The 22204-nt window shown below is 42.1% G+C and overlaps 1 protein-coding gene across 4 annotated transcripts in view; it reads right to left on the bottom strand.

Annotated features, from left to right (window-relative positions):
- Positions 1 to 6354: 6354 nt before the first annotated feature.
- ITCH (itchy E3 ubiquitin protein ligase) overlaps positions 6355 to 22204 on the bottom strand; it is a 2580358-nt gene continuing 2564508 nt past the window's right edge. For all 4 annotated transcript variants that reach the window (XM_044090275.1, XM_044090277.1, XM_044090278.1 and 1 more), the window contains exon 24: positions 6355 to 10517. In XM_044090275.1, the coding sequence (XP_043946210.1) occupies positions 10418 to 10517 (100 nt within the window). In that variant the 3' untranslated portion in view covers positions 6355 to 10417. The remainder of the gene's footprint in view (positions 10518 to 22204) is intronic.

Raw genomic sequence — 22204 nt, 5'->3', positions numbered from 1 at the left:
ATAGAAGCATGGGATCTATAATAGGAGTGTGCTTATATATTTTAATTTATGGTGTTATCTATTTAATATTAAATAGTAGCAGCAATGCATTGGCATTAAGTAGTGCAATGGAGTTGTTAGTGAGTGGTTTGTATGACTATCATCAAACCAGGATTTTTTTATTCCATGTTAGGAAATATAAATATTTTTATAATGAAGTTTTTAGCAGTAGAGTTAATATATTTTTCCATAACAAGCTTTATTAAAATTTGGTTTATGATTCTAAACCACAATATAATTTTATCTAAATTATTTATCTTTAAAGATATCAGTTTACAAATAAATTGCATTGAATATTAATGGGCTTAATAATCCAACAGAGAGGCAGTTTAATGAAATACTTAAAAGTACATAAAGCCTATTGACCAAATGACTTAGATTGTTATTAAAGGATTTAATTCCACTGGGCTCTCATTTTAGATTAAAAAGGAGAGATAGTCATTCTTTAGAAAAAATTCATTAGTTACACCTAAGACAGTCAATACCTATTTTGATTAAAAAAAAGGTACGTTGTGATTGGTGGTAGTTGAGCTTAATAAAAAAATGTTTGTTTGTCAATCCCTACTGGCTTCCTGGAATTATTTAGACATCCCAGCATTATATTCAAAAGGGGAAACATTAATCGCTGGTGATTTTGTGCCTTATCAACAAAGGATGATAAAAACCCTAAACTATCCTCAGTTGCTTAACATTTAGATAATTTTATTAGCTCGATGAATGAGAGATTTATGATTTAAGATTTGCAAAATCTCTTAATTATACACACTATTCAAATAGATTTGGTACTCAAACATTGATAATGTTTTTACTTCCAGTGGATTATATTCTAAAATTGAAGTACTGATATGTCCCTTGACAGACCACAATGCAATTACTTCAACTATCACAATTAAACCTAATAATTTGTCACAGAATTCATGCATATATAATTAAAATTAATGGTTTTAACAAATATGAATGTTTTTTAAATAAATTAAATAAATTTATGGAGTTTAACAGTAGTGGTGAAGTTACAGGTGTTATTTTATGGGATTAGTTAAAAGCTTAATTATATGGTAGAATTAAAAGTTTGTATATTTGCAAAAGAAAAGAGTGGGACAAAGTTAAATGTTTTACAATCAAATATAGATAAAATTAAAATCAAACTTAAAACCCAATGATACATCTGCAAATTCTGAGTTGAAAGTTTTGAATCAGATCTCTCAAAATGCTTCATAAGATTTCAATAAATTTTGAAAAATTAAAATTGCAATCGTATTCCATAAACCCTAAAAATCTGCAATGATTACTATTAGATCAAAGAGATTAAACAGTATGAATCATATTAGAGAGGTCACATACAAAGCTGAGAACAAGAATGAGAGCAATTGATCTAAAGGATACATTAGAATGTTTCAGAAATCCTTATGAACAAATAGTAATAAGTCAGTGTTAGATAATAGTAATTTAGCTGACAGAAAACATACAAGTTAACTAGAGATCAGAAAGTTAAAACAGAACAAATTAAAAATCTTAAAACTAATAAGGCCTCTGGGACGGATGGCATAATACCGGAGGTATACAATTCCTGATAATATATTCAACTATTATTAAAAAGCTTTTGAAGAAGAATTATGTCAAATATTCTCCTCTCTTGGAGATTTTCTCTAATTTCACTTATTTTAAAACAAGATAAAGACATAAAATAATGCTCTTTCTATTGTCCCATTTCTTTTTTAAGTGTGGACTATAAGATATTTGTCTATACTGGCAAAAGATTGAATAATGATGTGCCACATTTAATTGATGATCAAACCGGTTTTATATTTACTAGAAGAGTGCAAGATATCATACAACTATTTTCATTAATAGATATAGCTAATAAAAATAATGAACTTTCAATTATAATTTTAGATTTACATAACACTTTTGTTAGTTTTGTTTAAAGTGCTCAAAGAATATAATTCCTACTTAGAGTTTATAGATTTAATTACAAAACTATAATAATTCATTATCTTGTTAAAATAGGTTTCTTCTTCTCTAGTTCTTTGAGATAGAGAATGGAACAAAACAAGGACTGTCTCCTTTATTTTCTTTGGCCATAGAACCTTTTGTAAATTACATTAGGTCTAATAGAATGATTAAAGGTTTTTCAATGGATGAAAGTTATACTTCCAAAATTCAGCTTTTTGCTGATGATATTCTGCTGAGTGGTGATACTGATTTTTCGATAGAGCACATAGTTAACTCTATAAACTATTTTGAAAATATTTCATGTTTAAGGGTTATTTGGGAAAATTCACAAATTAAATATTTGAGAATTCCTATTACATCTAGTTGGAAAGATTTGGTTTTGGTGAATTATAATTTGATATACTAATTACTAACTGGAATAAATCATTTTTTACAATGGAAGACAGCTTACATTGATTAATATAATTTTGCCAAAAAATTTATTTTACATGCAGTCCTAACCATGCTCCCTTCCAAAAAGATTTTAAAGTATACAAATTCTATTCTTAACTTTTTAGGTTATCCACAAAAACAAGGACATCTTCTGACTGGCATATAAAAAGTTGGGAGGAATGTGGCATAGGCTTCCCTAATAATGAATTATATGTTAAGTCTGTCATTACAAAAATAGTATTTCAATGGCTAAATTCCTCTTATGTTTCAAGCTGGAAATCAATACATGAAAAAAAAAATAATTACCAATAATACATTTGCGGTAGATTCTCATTTACAACCTGGTTTTAATAAAATGCATTCGGTTCTAGAAGATTTATGTATGAATAATAGAAATAATTCCATTTCCATTCCTTTTGTTAATTATATTCTTCTTACTTTCAAGAGATTTGTGAAAACTAATTATATGGTTAAGGAATTAATTTTACTATTTCTCTGAGACTATACTAATGGATGTTTGGAATCAATTTAAGTAAAATGTTAGATCTTAAAGATAATCTAATTTTTGGTATCAGTTTCTAAATGGTAATAAAACACATTCAGCTGGTTATCCTTTAGCCAGATAAAGTTTAGAAACATTAGTTGGTTGAGTATACAAATTTGGAAGGAATACATTAATGATAAAAGTCTCTAGATCAACATACAAACTCTACTGCAAAAACTTTAGAATTTTTCTTCAGTGTTAATAGTGATATAGTCAAGAACAAGTCTTATTCATCCCTCTCTCTCTCTCTCTATATATATATATATACACATATACATACACACATATATATATATATATATATATATATATATATATATATATGTACACGTTTATAAGAACTGAGTTTATTATTCCTGACTCGACTTATTGGACATATTCAACAAAAGTTAATGAAATATTTTCAGAAAAAAATTATCCTTAAAATCTCCAGAAATATCTAGATCACTTTATTGCAAACTTTATACTTGGAACTGCTTACATAGAGTTTAACCCCTCACAAAGTTGCATTAATTTATAAATCAGAAAAAAAAACATTGAGATGTGGTAAAGTTCTTGATACAGATTGGTTTCATATAGTAAGAGAATGTAAAATAGATTCTTCCTTTACGATGAAGTTCAGAAATTTTGCTCAAGCATTGTGGTCAGACAACTGCGTTGTCACAAATTCTTAATGTCCCAATCCTAGAGTCTATTCCAACTAATCAAGTGCCTCTCCTTTGGTCTATACTGGCTATAGCTAGGAAAGCTATTACAAAAACCTGGAAATGTAAAACTACCTTTTCTTTTACAGAATTTGTTTAGCTAAGATTGTATGCAAGAAAGAATTGCAAACTGTTAAAATAAGAACTCAATATTTATTGTGGCAAAAACTTACTGGAAAAGTATTAATGGTTTAGTTTGTTGTACAAAAACTTGTTATGGACCTTATGAATATACAGTTATGTTTTTTTAATGTTTGTCTGTGTGTTCAGTTTTTAAAATGTAATACGTTTTAAAAAAAAAAATCCTCAAAAGGAGAGTCCGCAAACAAAAAAAAATCTCCATCAGACCCCAGAGCCAAAGAAGACTATCTGTGAGGAATATGTTAAGGTTTAATTCAACATAATCCAACTCTTCATCAGAAGAATCAAAATCCCTATGTCTCTTCAGGCAGAAGGCCAGGGAGTAGCAGCAGGGACAAACAATCCCTGTAGGGGTTTCAGAGCCATAAAAGCATTAAACAGCCCCTGAGTAAAGTCCTGCCACTTTTTGGGAGGATCCTTAGCCAAGCAGCCACATATCTGGTCTTTTATTTCCTTTTTAAAGGAAGTAACATCTGCTTTGCCAAATCTAGGAGGTTCAGACCCCTGCCTAGATTCAATGAGGGTATCAGGCACATTTTTCCTAACTAAAATCTAGGGAATTCCCCTGGACTCTTCAGATATACTCAACTGTATCTCTCCCTTTACATTTGTACCAGACATATGCACAGCCCCAGCAGATGTGCAAGTAGGCAGCTCTATGTTGTCCTCCAAATGGGTCATGGCAGAGGGCTTGGCATCAGTACCAGACAGTTTTCAGGGTTTTTTTTTTTGTTCTTGCAGACTTTGCCTTTGCGTTCAATCAATCCCATACATGACCAATCACCCCATTTTTCCCAGCTCTGGGCAAAGATTAGCTGGGTGAGCCAACAATCTACATGCCATCAGGAGTGGTTTGAGTTTTTTCATTTTAGTTTCCCCCATTCTTAATGCATGCACGCATGCAGCCAGCAAGGTGTAGGGAAGGGGTGTGCAATATGACAGTAGAGGGAGTCTCTTCTAGGTATCCTTAATCCCCACACACCTTCACTCCTCCTCGCCTAGTTCCTCCAGTGTCAAGGCCATTAGTTGGACTTTGGCTGCCTGGGTCACAGTTGGAAATCGATTCCCTGTGGCATGCAGCCAACCAGTCAGGGGCACTGCTGATGCTTTTGAGTTTTGATTCTTTGTCTTGTACGACATGGAATGCATCTTTCATATGGACACACAGGATTTCCTTGTGTCTGGTTTACTCTTTTCTACAATAATGTTCAGCATGTCCTTTGAATACTTGTGCCTGAATGACATTAGAATAAAATCTTCCAGGCTGTACCAAACATGTCATCAGGCAAGTACCTCGGAGACACCAGGTACAGAGTAAGATGATCCAATAAAGTGGGTAGCACCTGAAATTTCTCCCTGACCATTTCCATGATCGGGGAGAACCAGTGATAACTGGACCAGAAGGGAGCTATCAGCATCACCTTGGCCTTTTCTCTGTTCACTTTCTGGATTTTGGAGTTTTATGTATGCAAGGCAGAGGTGTAACTTCACATATTTAGCCTCTCCCCAAAAATGCTTTAATAGTTTAACATCAAATTTATTTTTTTTTTTAAATAAATCACAATCTTTTGAAGCAGAGAGACCTACAACTTTATGTTTTGACATGAGAAAGGAAGCATAAACATTTTTTTTGTGGATTAACTTTTTTGTATCAGTAGTGCTACTATTGTGTGCATAAACCAATTTAGAATTCGGTCAGCAGGTACCCACTAAAATGCGACACCAGTGCTGCTAATTACATTTTTGGAGAGATGGTGCAGGTATATGATGGTGCTGGGGTATTGCTGCTGTGTTGGATCAGGGATAAGCCTGGATCACTGTATAAACAACCACAATGTAATTTCTGAGTGCAACAAAGTAATACCAGTGATGTGTACATGAAGGGGAGGAACCTACACATAGCTACCATGGATTAATGAAATCTAACATACTAGGATCAGAGTTGTCAGAAGGTGGGAATAGGACTCCAGAAAAACAGACTTTTTTTCTAGGTATTAAACAAGGTTCAAAGAAATAAAAAGGGGGACAAAGTCATTAAACTGTTAATAGGTAGGCAGTGTGTGAAACTTGAGTTTTAGGTGATAAAAATGTGTTTAAATGATCAACCAAGTTGTATATCTGCGCCATGAACATAACTCATGGCAGTAATTGTGATTTTAATACTGCAAATGGGAGATGTTTTACAGTAAACACCAATGCATCATATTTCACTTGTGAGAGCAGCCAATACACACTAATGGTCCAGGGACACTTTCTTTGTTGTAAAACGTGCATTCAGCTGTGAGAATATGACTAATAGCCCTACTATTGAAATGACTATCCAGCATTTTTTTTTCTTGGTCTCACACAACTTAGAAACAACAAAAGTGTCCCATGTATCAATAACACAGTGGTGCTGCTTGAGTCCATTAATAACTCTTAACTAGATGGGATTTATGTCAGAATATGTTCACAATTTCTGAACAACTTACTTGCAGCTGTGTAGTAGTCAATTATACAATGCCATGTTTCTAAAAAGTAATAAAAAAATGCACACGTGAATTTCCTTCAATAAATTGTATATTTTATTTGCATGATTATAACAACTTTGACTAACACAGTCCTCAGGATGTCCAGCCCTTTACGTTATACATTCTCCACTCTACAGCAGTTTAGACTCAAATTAAATATGCCTACCTTAAATTAATATTACTGTGGGGCCAAACACACAAAAAAATCCCTTCCAGATCCAAAAGTATATACACATAGATACAGGCATTGACCCCATTAAGGACTAATCATTTCACCCATAAAAATATTAAAACAGCCAGGCTCTATAAAACTAGAGTCCAGGCTATTTCAAGTAGAGCTGATCTGTATTTTAAAAAATATAGGGCAGAAAGCCTTATTTTTAAAGTTAAATTTATACAATTTAAACATATTTTATATTATTTAACAATTAAAAGCTGTAAGCACTATCCATATACTTAACAGAACAAGGTCTATAGCCATTTTTATTGTGTACTGTACATTATCTCACAATGTTACACCCAGTTTATTTCCCACAGTCTACTAATGCTGTGTAATTAAAATAAATTTCTCTGTAAATACTACAATGATTCATTGCACAGTGCAAAACATAATCATGCCCATGGCTGTCTAGGAGAGGTACTCAAGAACAGTTTAAGAGTTTTCCATAGTCCCATCTTAATCAGGTAATAAAACAAAATGGGTCTGATGCATACACCATCTTGGTCCAGGCTCTGCACTACAGTAGAAAAATGCACCACCATTTTAGGCACTTAATGCTCCCCCTACAGGATTTAGGTATGGAAGTGCCCTAGTGCTTCCTGCAACCACATACCAAGGGTTAAACAGTTAAAAAGCTTTACATCTTATTTCTGCCTCTACATCAGTGGGCATTAAACTACTGTGATACAATAGAATCAGATACAGGAAAACAAAACAGTGGACCACATCTTAACATACAAAATGACTACACTGATTTACACATGATTTAATGGTGCAAAGTAGAGATGCAACCAATGGAAATAGAGAGGATTTCTTTTGAAACCAGACACAAAGTAAGGTGAAAAAGACAGACTTTGACTATACAGAAAAATCTCTATCTTTTTCTATTATCCATTTATTTACACTTTTTAAGTACTAATGGTAGCCCTGTTAGCACAAACACCAATGCAGTACTATGAAACAATTGCAACGGCAGAGGAGAAGGAAGCCTTCACTATTTACAAGGCTCACAAAAGCCAACAGAAGGGGCTATGCAACAACCCTATGGAGATTTGAGAACTCTTTGGTTTACCATAGGTACCACTATAAGTGAAATGCCGCCCCCCACACACACACACACACACATTACTGCATTTATAAGCCTTTGGAGAGGTGAACTCAAATGGTCTTCACAATGAGAAACATTGCAGTGTGAACATTTCTTTTTATTTCATCTCTGGCCCTATACCTGATGAACATTTAAGTCATCCCTTATCAGACTTGGGTCATCCATTCTTTTGTAAGATGAACAATACCCCAGAAAACCTAGATGGCGATATCCATCATACAGGCAGCCATGATTGCTGCCTGTGCCATTGCTTAAAAGTGAGGGTGTTTTCTGTTATCCTAATCCCACCCTCTAAGGCAGGGTGAAGCTTCCTGTATTACATGACCCACTACATGTTCCTCTGTGCATGCTCCTGCACACCTGCTTTTGAAGGCCATCACCAAGCAGTGGTTGTGGGAGATGAAAGCCCGCTCCCACACGATAGTCTCTGCACTGCTAACCCCCCTCTGAGGGACTGTGATACTTTATGTCCTTCCTGTTAACCTTCCTCCCCCAAGATAAGTATAACCATTCTTCTCTTGCCAGTATCATCAAACACCAAAGTAGTTAATCAAACTTTGGTCACCCAGGCCTTAAGATTTTACTCTACATCAACAGTACTTGCTATGTAGTGTGAAAGATGAGCTACAACAATTAAAGCATTACTCATTTCAGTTGCTATGTAACTATTTCCCTAAAGGAAGAAAGGTTTAAAAGATCACACTTTTCATGCAACTCTGATCTCCACAACCTGGTCACCTTTCCTGCACTGAGTTGTATACATCATTCCCTCTTCATCTGCTAGGCTAATGGGTGCAAAAGGAGTGTTTCTGAATATATAGACATCTGTCCCACTGACTAGCTAAAACAAATGACAGCTGGACTATATATTTTTTCATTTTGATAACAGTAATGCAAAACCTCATAACACTGTTCTGATTTTCATTAAAACCTAAAAATGACAGCAGTGATGATCTAAAATACTACCTTAGCAGAACACAACCACTTACATTATTGAAAATTTAACCCATTTCAAAGATCCTTGTAAAAGTTTTTCACAAACTGTCAACATATACAGAAAGGACAACCATTACATGAAATGCAGCATGAAAGCTTACTTCACATATCTGTGTGCTCAGAAAGAAAAACCTGATATCTAAAAACATATACATGAAGTGACCTGTGAACAACTGTACTGTGTGTCTACTACCCCAAAGCACCATTACTACAGATGCAGAATTGACTGAAAATGAAAACGGGTGACGTGAATAACATCCTTCCCCATATACATTGAAGACTGTGATGTGATTCTTCCCCAAGATTAATTTAACATGTTCTAAAGATATTTTACAATAAGGCAAACAGATGAGGGAAATTCATTTCTCACATAAACATTGTTAGCTTACTTCTGAATATGTACTTTTAAGCTAAAAATGTACCCAAGTCTGGTGCTTCTTAATAGTTCTCTGTAGTTTAACAGTAATGTTTCTGAGATTTCATTTTTTTTCTACAGCAATTACAGACTGAAAAAAATGACAAATTCCAGTTATATAGATTAAAATACTCAAGTTATGCAGAAAATGTACTAATCTCTTGACCTGAGTTTTTTTTAATTTAAAATTAGAAGCTTAAAATAACGTTAGCTGTATTAAACCCCAATTCTATCTCCCTTTGCTTTCTCTGCTGTACTCAACACAAAGTATCACCCCTACCTAATCATGTCAGATTTAGTAAATTATGACATACCAACAATGTCAGCAATACATAAAAATGTGTTTATCCATGTCCTGCTCTCTAAATAACAGTATAATGAACATGAAGATTATCTGAACTACAGCTATGTTTTTCTTAGTTTTCCCGGCAGCAGATTCATATTCTGGAAGTGCTGTTTCAACAGTTTTTTCCTCAACTACTCTTCTCAGAGGACATGTAAAATGCTGAGGTTAACATGCTCACATTTCTACTTAAAGACTAGCTTCCTCAAACTGTGCCAGGAACAAAACCTCAGTGTCTCACTGTGACCACATTTAGATACTATTTGTTTTAGTTATAATGGTCCCCAATTCTCACCCTACTTAAGGAAAAAGGTGCTTCCCTCAGTGCATCTTTTTCCCAAAGGGTAAAATCCCAATAAAGAATGAGGCAGACAGAGGCATGCTCACATCCAGGTTAACCACTAAAGCAATGCTGAGAATTTTAGAAGAAATACTTGTACCAAAGCAAGTGCTACATTGTTTTAGTTCACCCTGTTGTATGCAGTATGTTGTGTATTCAATTTTTTTCTCTTCTAACACCAAATACAAACTCTTCTCTGTGGGGTTCTGGACAGATTCAGAGTTACACACAGGGCTTCTTGTTACAGTTTCAGGTTAAAAAAGCACTAATTGTAGAACACACTCTCATCACTCCAAAGATATTTGTCTGCTGTACAAATTAAAAAAAAAATCTGTCTTGTGGCTTTGCATACATAGCTTTGATTAGGTGGAAGATTCAGACATGAAAACCTGACTATTTACATATTTTCCAGGAGCTACAGAGTCAGCAAGCAATGAGGAAATGATTCAAACTGATATCAAGTAATTATGCTTTACAATTACATGAAAGCATGCCTGCATTTAAACTTCATGTACATATACTGGTCCTTGTACAAGACAATGGAAAGAACACCCTGCATTTGAAGACAATCCTTGCCTGGTTTAAGACAATGTTTATAACAGAAGCAGACGCACGATTTAAAAAAGTGCAGAACCTATGCCATTCAATGATTCTGATTTAACAGTACAGTGATTATTCTTGCCCAAATCCTTCTGTTTCCTCAATAGCAAAAAGCAGCTTCTCTTTCAATTGTTCATAGCTCTTGTAGGGTGGGAGATCCAAACGGTTAAAACTGCACACAAAAGATAGAAATTATGACATGTAATTAGCAGACCAAATACATACACATTAGCTATAATACAAGCTCATGTTTCACGATTCTGCAGCTCATTGGTTACTATAATGCATTTCAAAGTGGACAAAATTTTGAAGTCTTACTGCAAGAGAAAACTGGTCTGTTTAGAATCAGTAGCTTTAGTTTGGTGAAAACTTGCTCAAATTTATACAGTATACAAAAACAGCTGGAATTAACCTCATTATCAACAAGATATAGACACTTTTGTATGCCTCAGTCTGATAACTCATACCTCAGTCCCTCTAATTCAGTTATCTGAATGGCTAAATACACTCTTTTTAGAGATAGTAGAATAAGTACCACCATAAAAAGATCCATTTAGCTCAATCAAGAAAGTAGAAGTTGCTGCCACTATTACAATAAACATTTTTGTCCTGGCAATGCTTATTAAATAAGGTGTTAACTGCATCTCAGCTGAAGGCATCAACAGTCAGAACACGCGAGGCTTGTGCAAACAAAATACAGACAGTCCTTGTACAGAACATCTGTAGAAAGAACCAGTGTGTCAACTATTATCTCTTTTCTTCTCCAGCAAGTGACAACCTAAAAAAAAAATATTTACACAATTATCTATGGGTTCACAAAAGTAATACCAAATGCAGTAAGAATATTTCAAGAGAAAACCAATCAAAATGAAGACAGAGACCACAAGTACTACAGGAACATTTGCAAGCAATGGGTAAGGTAACAAAGCAAGTCATTCTGCCAACATTACAGATGGCACAATAAATAGTTCCGAATATGGTCACTACATGAACATGAATAAGTCCTCACTGAATGGAATAGTTCAGCTGTGCAAGAACGTACCATAACAGTATTCCAATACCGATGGGTTAAGCTCACTGAAGTAACCCACCATCTGGATGGGGTACCAAAGACAAAAAAAAAAAAAAAAGACTTCTATATGCTTGTATGTTCAATGTATGGTCTAAGCTAGTGAGCAGAGGGGTACAGAAGCAGATGTAGGAGCATAAGATCCTTAGAGTATCTTAAGCCAGAAGGCCCTGGAGATGGGCTGCCCTCCCAGTCCACAACGTGCACAGAGACTATTACAAACATCAAGAGGACGGAGGGAAGGATGCAATACTGCAACAGTGATCAGTGGGATATCTAATGTTATGGTATGTTCTTAAATAACTGTACTATGTCTTTCCTTAGATCACTGTTGCAGTATTTAAATACCGATGCACATTTTCTAAAACTTAGAAGTTAGATAGGGTGGATGGAATCAAACACATGGGACATGTATACCAATCCCTGGAATGCAGATTTGGCAAAAGAAGTCCCTGATCTAGAAAAGGCTTCTACTCTGTGGTGCTATTTTAAGGTGTGTACATAGAAAAAGAGTTATGTACTTACCGTAACTTGCCACCTGTGTTATCCTGTGTCTTCATTCATCGCCACAGGGTCTTGGACCAGACAATGGATCCGAGCCGGCAATATACAACAGATGGATCCAAGGCTCTGGCTCCTCCCACTCAAACAATGCTCTGCTCTCTCCAATTCCCAGATTAGAGTTTGCCACCATACTCCTGAGCTATTCCTACCAAGTTAGAGAGAAACCAAACTCCAACTTCCTCCACTAGTAAACCAGTAGGGGGATGGCAGGTGGGAAATGTGATGAATGAAAATAAGAAGTTATGTACTCACCATAACGTTCCATCTGAGTAGGTAGCTTCATTTGTCTGCAACCTGTGGGTCTTGGATCCGATATCGGATCCGAGCCGGCAACTTGTTTCAAGCTAATGGATCCGAGCTCCTAGCTCCTCCCCTCACCCATAATCCCCTGCTAACCCTCCATGACCTCAGATTGAGTTTGCCCCTCAATATATACCCAAAAAAATGGGTATCCAACTAAAAATAGATCTGAAGGAGGCCAGGGGGAAGGAGGGGGGATGGTTGCAGACAAATGAAGCTACCTACTCAGATGGAACGTTATGGCGAGTACATAACTTCTTAATCTGAAGTAGGGAGTTCATTTGTCAGCAACCTGTGGGACAGAGTTCCCAGCTACCTGCACCTTGGGTGGCCATCATGGAAGGATATTGCGAAGCACCGCAGAGCCAAAGGATGCTCTCCCTCTAGAAATCACGTCCAGTTTGTAGTGGTTAATAAAGGTATGAGATGAAGCCCAAGTGGCTGCCGAACAAATATCCAATGGAACTCTAGACTTGAAGGCCGCAGAAGTAGAGATGGAACGAGTGGAATGTGCACGAACTCCTTCGGGTGCGGGTCTCCCAGAGGCTTGATACGCCAATAGGATACATTGAGAAATCCAGCGTGATAGAGATACTTTTGAAATCGCTTTCCCCAAATTAAATTTGGCAAAGGAAACGAACAGCTGGTCGGATTGTCTATGACCAGCTGTTCTATGAGTGTAAAAGCGAAGCTGCCTATGAACATCTAATGAGTGCAGCTTGTACTCTCCCTTATTCTGACATTTAGGGAAGAAAACCGGTAAATTTATGGATTGATTTATGTTGGTTTCTGATGCTATCTTGGGAAGAGAAGAGGGATTGATCCTGAGGTACACTCTGTCTGGGTGAAAGATCAAATAAGGAGGCTTCACAGAAAGAGCTTGAAGCTCCAAAACTCTTTTTGCTGATGTGATGGCTACAAGGAATGCTGTTTTCCAAGACAAGAATTTGAGATCTACTGAAGCAGCGGGTTCAAAAGGTGGAGCAGTCAAGGCTTGAAGAACTAGTGAAAGATCCCATGGTGGCAAGGCTCCCTTTATAGGGGGTCTAAGTAAGAAGGTGCCCTTGAGAAAGGTTTTACACAACTTGGCCGACATCAAAGGCCCTGCATTATGTCCCACATGGTAATGTGATATGGCTGCCAATTGCACTTTGACAGTTGAACAACTAGCGCCTTCCTGAAAGAGTTCGGTTAGGAAGTCTAATATGGACGGAAGAGGAGCCGTAAAGGGATCTAGATCATGATGCTCCTCCCAGATGGAGAAACGTTTCCATTTACTGCGGTACACTTTCCTGGTGGAGGGCTTATGCGCTGCCACAAGGATGGCTTTGACTGGTGAAGAGATACCGGGAGTCCTAACTAGGAGTGGAACTGGAGCAACCAAGCTGTCAGTTTCAGATTGTCCAGGTTTGGGGTCGGTAAGTTCGACGGATGGGAGATGAGATCCGGACTGGGATCTAGAATCCAAGGAGGATTCACAAAGTGAGACCACAGGTAAGGGAACCAAATTTGCAGAGGCCAGAATGGGGCAATGAGGATCATCCTGCTCCCCAACCGCGAGGCTTTCTGTAAGAGTTGCAGCATCAGGGATAGAGGAGGATAGGCTTAAAGTAGACCGGATGGCCAAGCATGCACCAGAGCGCCTCTTGGAGTTTCCCCTGGAGGGGGGATTAGAGCAAAGAAATTGCCGCATTTGGTGTTTGATGGAGACGCAAAAAGATCGCAGCAGGGTTGCCCCCCCCATATTGCGAATATTTGCTTCGCTACTAGTGGATTGAGAGACCACTCGTACGGGGTAAGAAGGGTGCGACTGAGTTTGTCCGCTAGGATGTTGGTCCGTCCCAGAATGTGCGTTGCAATCAGAAAGCGGTTGGTGGAGATCGCCCATTCCCACACTCTCATGGCTTCGCGGCATAGAGGGTAAGATCTGGTTCCCCCCTGTTTGTTGATGTACCAGACAACCGACATGTTGTCGGACTGAATTGCAATTGTTCCTATGGGGAGGAGATCCTGAAGTGCTTGCAACGCGAACAGCACCGCTCTCATCTCCAGAATGTTGATATGCAGGGAGGTCACTGTGTCGTTCCACGTGCCTTGGACCGTCCTGCCTGAATAATGCCCCCCCCCCCACCCGAGGCGGGAGGCGTCCATGGTCACCGTGGCGAGAGGGGGAGAGGTGCAGAAGGGACGGCCCGTATGGAGGTCCGAGGCTTGGAGACACCATAATAGAGCCCTCCTGCAAGCCTTGCTGATAGCAATGGGGTGGTGAAGAGGAAGGGATAGAAAAGACCATTGCACTAGAAGTGTCCATTGCAGTTCCCGCATGTTCAGACGGGCGCATGGAAGGAGCGTAATCGCTGCCGCCATGGAGCCTAGTGCCCTCAGGACCAATTCCGCTGGTGAAGTCTCTGATTGGAGGATAGCCCGCACATGGAGTTGCTAATTCCGGATTCTCTCGGAAGTTAGAAAGGCTCGTAGCTCTCTGGTGTCTATTCTGGCTCCTATGAATTCTATGACTTGTGTTGGGGCCAGAAGGGATTTGTCGACATTGATGGTGATGCCTAACTGTGGGGCTAGGTGGAGAAAAGTCTCTGGCTGAGCAAAGTAGATGCCTTGTTGGGGCGGTCAGGAGCCAGTCGTCCAGGTACGGAAAGACCTGTATTCCCTGGAGTCTCAGGTGGGCCGCAATCACTGCTAATACCTTGGTGAACACCCTGGGGGCTGTGGTGAGGCCAAAGGGAAGGACCCTGAACTGGTAGTGACTGGCTCCCAGCCGGAAGCGGAGGAACCTCCTGGATCGTCTGTCCATTAGAATGTGGTAGTACGCATCCTTGAGGTCTATAGAGCACATCCAGTTGTTCTCCCTTAGAAGGGGGAGAATAGATTGAAGAGTGACCATTCGGAATTTTTCCTTGGTTACTGACAGGTTCAAGCGGGGAAAGGTCTAGAATCAGTCTCAAGTCCCCCATCTTTTTTGGCACCAAAAAGAACCTGGAGTAGAACCCTAATCCGAGCTGGTCTTGGGGGACGGGCTGGATGGCTCTTTTTCTTAGCAGCTGCTGAATTTCTGCGGCTGCGGCCTCCCTCTGATCGGGTGGTACATCTGGGAGGTTTTTGAATTTGGGGACATGGAGTAATGGTATTTTGTACCCTCTGGATATAATGCGAAGCACCCAGAGGTCTGTCGTGATGGACTCCCATGCCGCTAGGTGTTCCGAGAAGCGCCCCCCGACTGCCTCCAGAGTGGAGCAGCCGGGCAACCCTTCAGGGCTGCTGCGCAGGCCGCTCAGAGAAAGGTTCTCTGGACCCAAAGTTTCTCGGAGCCCGTCTGCCCCTGGGGCGGCATCCTCCCTGTCCTCCTCTGCCACGGAAGGACTGGTTGTCCGGAGCGGGTTGGGAATGTTGCGATTTCCGGAACCACATCTTCTTCTGACCCTTTTGGTTCTTCGAAAAGGACCGCTGGGGAGCAGAGAAGCGGACTCAGACGGCAGACAACGTCTTCCCGTCTTTCTCGCTCTGGACAAGTGTCTCGCGAACCGTTTTGCCAAAAAGGGCAGAACCATCGAAAGGGGCGTTCGCAAAAGACGCTTTAAAAGGCTCCGCAAAGTCACAATGACGGAGCCAGGCCTGACGTCTCATGACTAGGCCTGCTCTGCTAGCCATAGCGGCTCCCTCTGTGGCGTGGGACAATAGCCGCATAGAGGTATTTGAAATTGATCTCAGAGTGGCCATTCGGGTGGAGTACAATTGCTTGTCATCTGCAGACATGGACTCAGGAGGGGAGGCAGCGTATTCTTTGATAAGATCCCGCTGCATCCTGATTACATGTGCCATATAGTTCAGAGACCTTACAGAGAAGGTCGCTGAACTAAAAACTCGCTTCCCTAAGTGGTCCATCGAGCAGGACTCCTTGCTCGGTGGATGGACTGAGGGGCTCTCCTGAGCCAATTCCCTCTTCGTGGCTGCCGCCGTCAACATGGCATCTACGGGGGGGGGGGCCCTTACTCCAGTGTGATCGGTCTGAGGGGGGGGGCTAAGTATTTTGTCCGGGAGTTTTGGTATTGGCTCCACGGTGTCCGAATCCTTCCACGCCCTGGTGGTAATGAGGTCCACCAGGGGGTCGGCCGGAGGGGACACCCAAGAGGTAGATGGGCCTGCTTCGAATGCCTCCAGAAACACGGACTCGTCGGAGGAAGACTTGGGGGCAGACCACCCACCTCTGATCCTCAGCATCTCCATGATGTCTCCAAAGGAGACATCCTCAGGGGGTGATCTTGGGGAGCCTTCCTCTTCCTCCACGTCCGTGTCCTCGGTTAAGGATTTAGGGGAGTCCACGTGCCTCCTCTTGCACTTATGCTTGCGGGGCACTTCCTCGGGGGGGCTGTCCGAGGAGGCCTCGCCAGCAACATCTTGTTCCAATGGAACCATCTGGGACATTGAAGCAGGCTGTCCCTTTGGTCGGGTGATGGAAGCCTGGCCCAGCAGAGAGGGAGTGCAGGGAGGAGCCGAGACAAGGACCGGGGGTCCGGATGCTCTCAACAGAGCCCTCTCCACAACATCGAAGGCCGAGGGAGAACCACTCTCTCTTGGATCCGAAAGTCGGCTCCCACTCGGATCCGATGAAGGGATTGGAACCGGCGCCGAGACCATCGGATCCGAAGGACCAGTGCGCTCCGACCTTGACGGAGCTGAAGGCACACTGAATCCCTCGGATCCGAAGCTCGGGCCACGGCTCTGAGAGGTCGGATCCGACAGGCTCGAGGGCAGGGTCGGATCCGAAGTACCGAGTACCGTCGGCGCCGACCCACCCCCGGCTCCAACGCTGCTCAGCTCCGAACACTCCGTACCCGGATAGCGGGTCGGAGAAGGAGCAATAGGATGGAAAAAGGGTGTCGAGCTCCCGAAGGGAGGCAAACACTCCCATGTGCAGCTGGGCCTGGATGAACCTTCGCATCATCCGGTCCAAGTCTGCATCAGACATACTAAATGTAGATCTCGAAGAGGTCACAGAGGCAGGCCTGGAATGCCGCCTCGATGACCTCGATGGAGATCGGGCCGCCTCCTCCTCGGGCCCCGGGGAGAAACAAGGGGATAGGAGCCGAGGAGGAGGAGACCTAGAAGCAGTGGAGGGAGTAGCCCGCTTAGCTGGCGGGGCCGAAACGGAGGTCTCGGCCCACCGCTTGTGGTGCTTCTCCCTCCGTTTCTCCCTCCTGGCCTCCCTGGCCTCCGACACTTTAGCGGGAGTTTGAGTCCCGGACGGAGGAAGGGGGGCAGGAATGGCAGCAACCACAGGCTGTGGTGGAGCCACGGGAGCAGCGGAGGCCGGAAGCCACGGGAGCAGCGGAGGCCGGAGCAGAGTCCGGGGGTAAAAGTCCTGCCAAGACCAGCTTCGACCTCCGCTCTTTCAGTGCCCTGGGGTTGAACGCTGCACAAATGGTACAGCCTGAGGAGAGGTGTTCAACCCCAAGGCACCGAACGCACAGAGTATGGCCATCAGCCGGGGAGAGCTTATGGCCACACAAGGTACATTTAGAAAAGATAGCTTTTGGGGCCTCAGCCATACTTAAAGAAAAATAAGTGACACACACACACAGGCCCCAAAACACAACACCAACACACACACTCTAACGACCAGCGAAGGGAGGGAAAACTACTTAAAAGAAAATATTTTTACTCTAAAGGGAACCTAACACTTACACACTTAAAAATTTTAGTGAAAAATTTAGAAAGTGACAGAAAATAGAAACTTAACTGCCCAGCACTATACGAGCTCACAAGAATCCAACTATCCACAAGCGCGGCAAACTAGATCTGAGGTCATGGATGGTTAGCAGGGGATTATGGGTGAGGGGAGGAGCTAGGAGCTCGGATCCATTAGCTTGAAACAAGTTGCCGGCTCGGATCCGATATCGGATCCAAGACCCACAGGTTGCTGACAAATGAACTCCCTACTTCAGATCATACTACAACACAGATGCCAAGTTATAGTAAGTACAATAACTCTATCTTATGTTATCCATGTCTTCATTCATCACTACAGGGTCTAATTCCCCAGCTACCAAACATCCTGGGAGGCTTCAAGGAAGGACATGAGGGAGCACTGTGGAATCAAAAGAAGCCCTACTCCTAGAAATTAAATCCAGTTTGGAATAGGATATGAAGGGGTGAGGGGTGGCAGCAGCACATATATCAACAACAGAAAAAGCCTTGCTACAAAAGCTGAAGAAGCCACCACAGTTCTAGAAGAATGGGCTGTAATGCGACCCAGAATCACCAGGTGATTCAGACTGTAGACCACAGAGATGCACCTAGAAATCCATTTGGAAATAGTGACCTTAGAGACTGGAAAGCCACATCTGCTCTCAGGGAAGGTCAGGAAAAGCTGCTCTGACTTACAAAAATCCTTAGTCCTATGCAAGCAGAACAGAAGCTGTCTATGAACATCCAGTGTATGATGGATATTACTCTCCACTGTTGGAGTAGTTTGGGAAAAAAACTAGAAGCCGAATGCATTGATTAAGGGTCGACTCGGAAGCAACCTTGGGTAAAGGAGGAGGGATTCATTCTCAGGGAGACCCTTGTCCTTGTGAAAGGTCATATATGGAGGAGTAATAGAAAGAGCTTGCAATTCGGAAACTCTCCTAACTAAAGTGATACCAACCAGAAAGGAAGACTTCCAAGACAAACTTGAGATCACTGGAACTGGCAGGTTCGAAAGGGCTCCTAGTCAGAGATTGCAGAACTAATGCGAGGTCCCCAGGAGGCGAAGGGTCCTTAATTAGAGGTCGAAGACAGATCACGCCTTTCATAAATGCCTTACAAAGCCTAGATGAAAAGGTGGGTTCGGAGCTCTCGGAAAAATTAGAAATCACCACTAATGAAGCTTAACAGTGGAAAAACTCGCTCCCTCTTGGAAAAGGGAGGACAACAAAAAAGTGCATCAGGGACCAAGGCAAAACTAGGATCCAGATTCCTGCTCCTGGCCCACATGGAAACTTGTCCATTTACTGCTGTATACTTTCCTGGCAGAGGGTTTGTGGGAAGCCAAAATGATGCATTTAATGGGGGATGCCAGCCTGGACTATTGATCACTGGAACTAGAGAAACCAAGTGGTTAGGCGAAGGGTCTGAAGGTTTGGAAGAGGGAGCCCTGATGGGTAGGAAATCAGATCCTGACGGGGATCCAGTATCCATGGCGGATACTTCAGATGAGACCTGATGAAGGGAAACCATGGCTGATGAGCCAGAAAGGGGCAATGAGGATCAGGGATGTCCTCAGGCATTGAGCTTTCTTTGCAGGACCTTGGGTATTAAGGGAACAGGAGGGTAAATGAAGAGGAGACCTGGAGGCCAATTGTGGACTAGAACGCCCCTTGGAGACTCACCCTGAGCAGGGATTAGGGTGAAATATCTGCAGCATTTGTGGTTGATCAGGGAGGCAAAAAGGTTGCAGCACAGCTGACCCCCAATACTCGAAAATTTGATTTGCAACTGAAGGAATTAGAAACCACTCATGAGGGCAAAAGATAGATCTGCTGACCCTGTCGGCCAACACATTGGAATCCCCAGGTATCTGCGTTGCAATAAGGAAGTGGCTGAAGGACACAGCCCATTCCCACACTCTCATGGTGTGTCTGCACAACGGATAAGAGCATGTTCCCTCTTGTTTGTTGGCATACGAAACAACTGGCATGTCGTCTATCTGGACGGACTACAATCATCCCTTGAGGGATGCAGTCCTGGAAGGCTTACAACAATAGAAGTGCCCTCATCTCTAGAAAGTTTATATGCAACTTGGTCTCTATTAGGGACCACATGCCTTGGACCGTCTTCCCCTGAAAATACCCACCCCATCCCAGGAGGGAGGCATCCGTGGTCACAGTGGTTATGGCTGGAGGAAGAGAAAAGGGCCCGTCTAAAGAGAGATCCTGCTACTGAAGCCACTACTGGAGGTGACGTCTGCACACAGCTGTCAATTTTATGGTCATAGACAGAGGATGAAGAACAGCCAACCACTGGACTGCTAAGGTCCATTGTAACACCTGCATGTGGTACCTGGCCAGAGGAACAAAGAGAATGGCTGAAGCCACAGAACAGACAGCCTGAAGAACTAAAAGAACTGGGGAGTGAGGCAAGTCCAAAAACTGAGTGACCTGATCCTAAATCAAATGATTTATGCGTAGAGGCAAAGTTGCAATCTCCAACACAGAGTCCAACTGAACTCCTATGAACTCCAACCATTAAATGGGGGTGAGATTGGATTTTGCCAGGTTGACTGTTATACCCAGCTGGCGGAAGAGGGTAAGAATATACTCAATTGTCTGATTCAGTTGATGCCTGGAAGGTACCGTGAGGAACCAACTGTCGAGGTACAGAAAGACCTGGAACTCCTGCAAATGCAGGTGAGCTGCTACCACTGCCATGCAATTGGTAAACACCCGGGGAACTGTGGTGAGACTGAAGGGTAGGGGTCTGAACTGAATGACTGGCCCCTAGGCAGAAGCAAAGAGGTCTCCTGAACACCTGTCTATCTTGATGTGATAGTAAGCATCCTTGACATCTACTGAATACATCGAATGGTCTCTGCATAATAGGGGCAGAATGGACTGAGCAGTGTCCATCCAGAGCTTTGAATTCTTGACTGAAAAACTGAGATCACTGTGATCCAGAAGAGGATGTAGGCCCCCACCCATCTTTTTTAGCAGTAAAAAGAAGCAAGAGTAAGTACCAGATACTCTGTCCTGCTGGGATCTTGTGGATGCCTCTTTCTAGAAGAAGTTGTTGAACTTCTTTGAGGGCCAACTCTCTCTGACTGGGTGGAATGCTGGGGAAATAACTTCTCACTGGAGGGGGTTCCAAAAAGGGAATGAAATAGCCCCTGGAAATGATATTTAACACCCACTGATTGAAAGTGATTTTTGTCCAGGCTAATGGGAGCTAATGTTCGACCCCCGACTGCGTCAGAGAATGCTCCTTATGGAACCACATCTTTCCGGCTCCCCGTTGGGTCTTCGAGAAGGACCTCTGGGGGACCGAAAGCTTGATTCCTACCACAAACTCTTCCCCTACTGCTCACTCTGGGCCAAAGTGTCCTTCAAGGAGGGTCAAAAGAGAGTGGAACCACTGAAGGAAGCATTAGTTAACACCTTAAAGGGTTCTGCGGTTGTGCGAACCTGCACAAGCGTAGCTAGGCATGACGCCGCAAGGCAATACCCATGCCAGCAGCTCAACAGGTAGCCTCCACAGCACTGGAGATTAGCCTCATCGAGGAATTCACCAGAGAGGTCGGAGTGGCAAACTTGGGCGAGACCTGCTTGAGGTTCTCCGCCAGCAATAATGATGCAAGGGAGATGGAGAGCTCTTGAACCAAAATCCCTTTTGAGGTGGATAAAATGTGCCATAGTTGGTAGCCCTCAGTCCAAAGTTAGGTTAAGCGTACACCCTCTTCCCAAAACGGTTTATCTTCTGGAACTCCCTATTCAGGGGATGGACTGTGGAGCTCTGCTCTGCTAGCCCCTTCTTCGTGGCAGAGGCAACCATGATGGCATCGATTGATATGCCCTTCCTCCAGAATAAACTGCTTACAGGGGTACTAAGGATAAGCAGAAGTACCAGGATGGATTAAACTGGTGGCACTCAGCTGCGCGACACACTGTTTTTTCTTATACAGTGTTCATTTTGTGATTTGTACTAAGGAATTTATTAGCCCTCTTTGGAACAGGCTCCACCATGTCCAGTTCCTTCCAGGGCCTGCTGGCAATCAGATCCACTAACTCGTCAGCAGGGGGGGACACCCAGGAAGTACACGGCCCCATCCTGAAGGCCTTCAGAAATATGGACTCCTCCGAAGACAGGGGTTGGGGAGACAATCTGCCCTTTTGTTTTAGGAGCTCAAGGATGTCTCCAAAGAAGACCTCATTGAGTGG

Source organism: Protopterus annectens, chromosome 12.part0 (assembly GCF_019279795.1).
Source record: "Protopterus annectens isolate FY-2018-M chromosome 12.part0, PAN1.0, whole genome shotgun sequence".
Lineage (NCBI taxonomy): Eukaryota > Metazoa > Chordata > Ceratodontiformes > Protopteridae > Protopterus > Protopterus annectens.
Note: the sequence above shows the minus strand (reverse complement) of the source record. Positions and strands in the feature narration are given on the sequence as shown.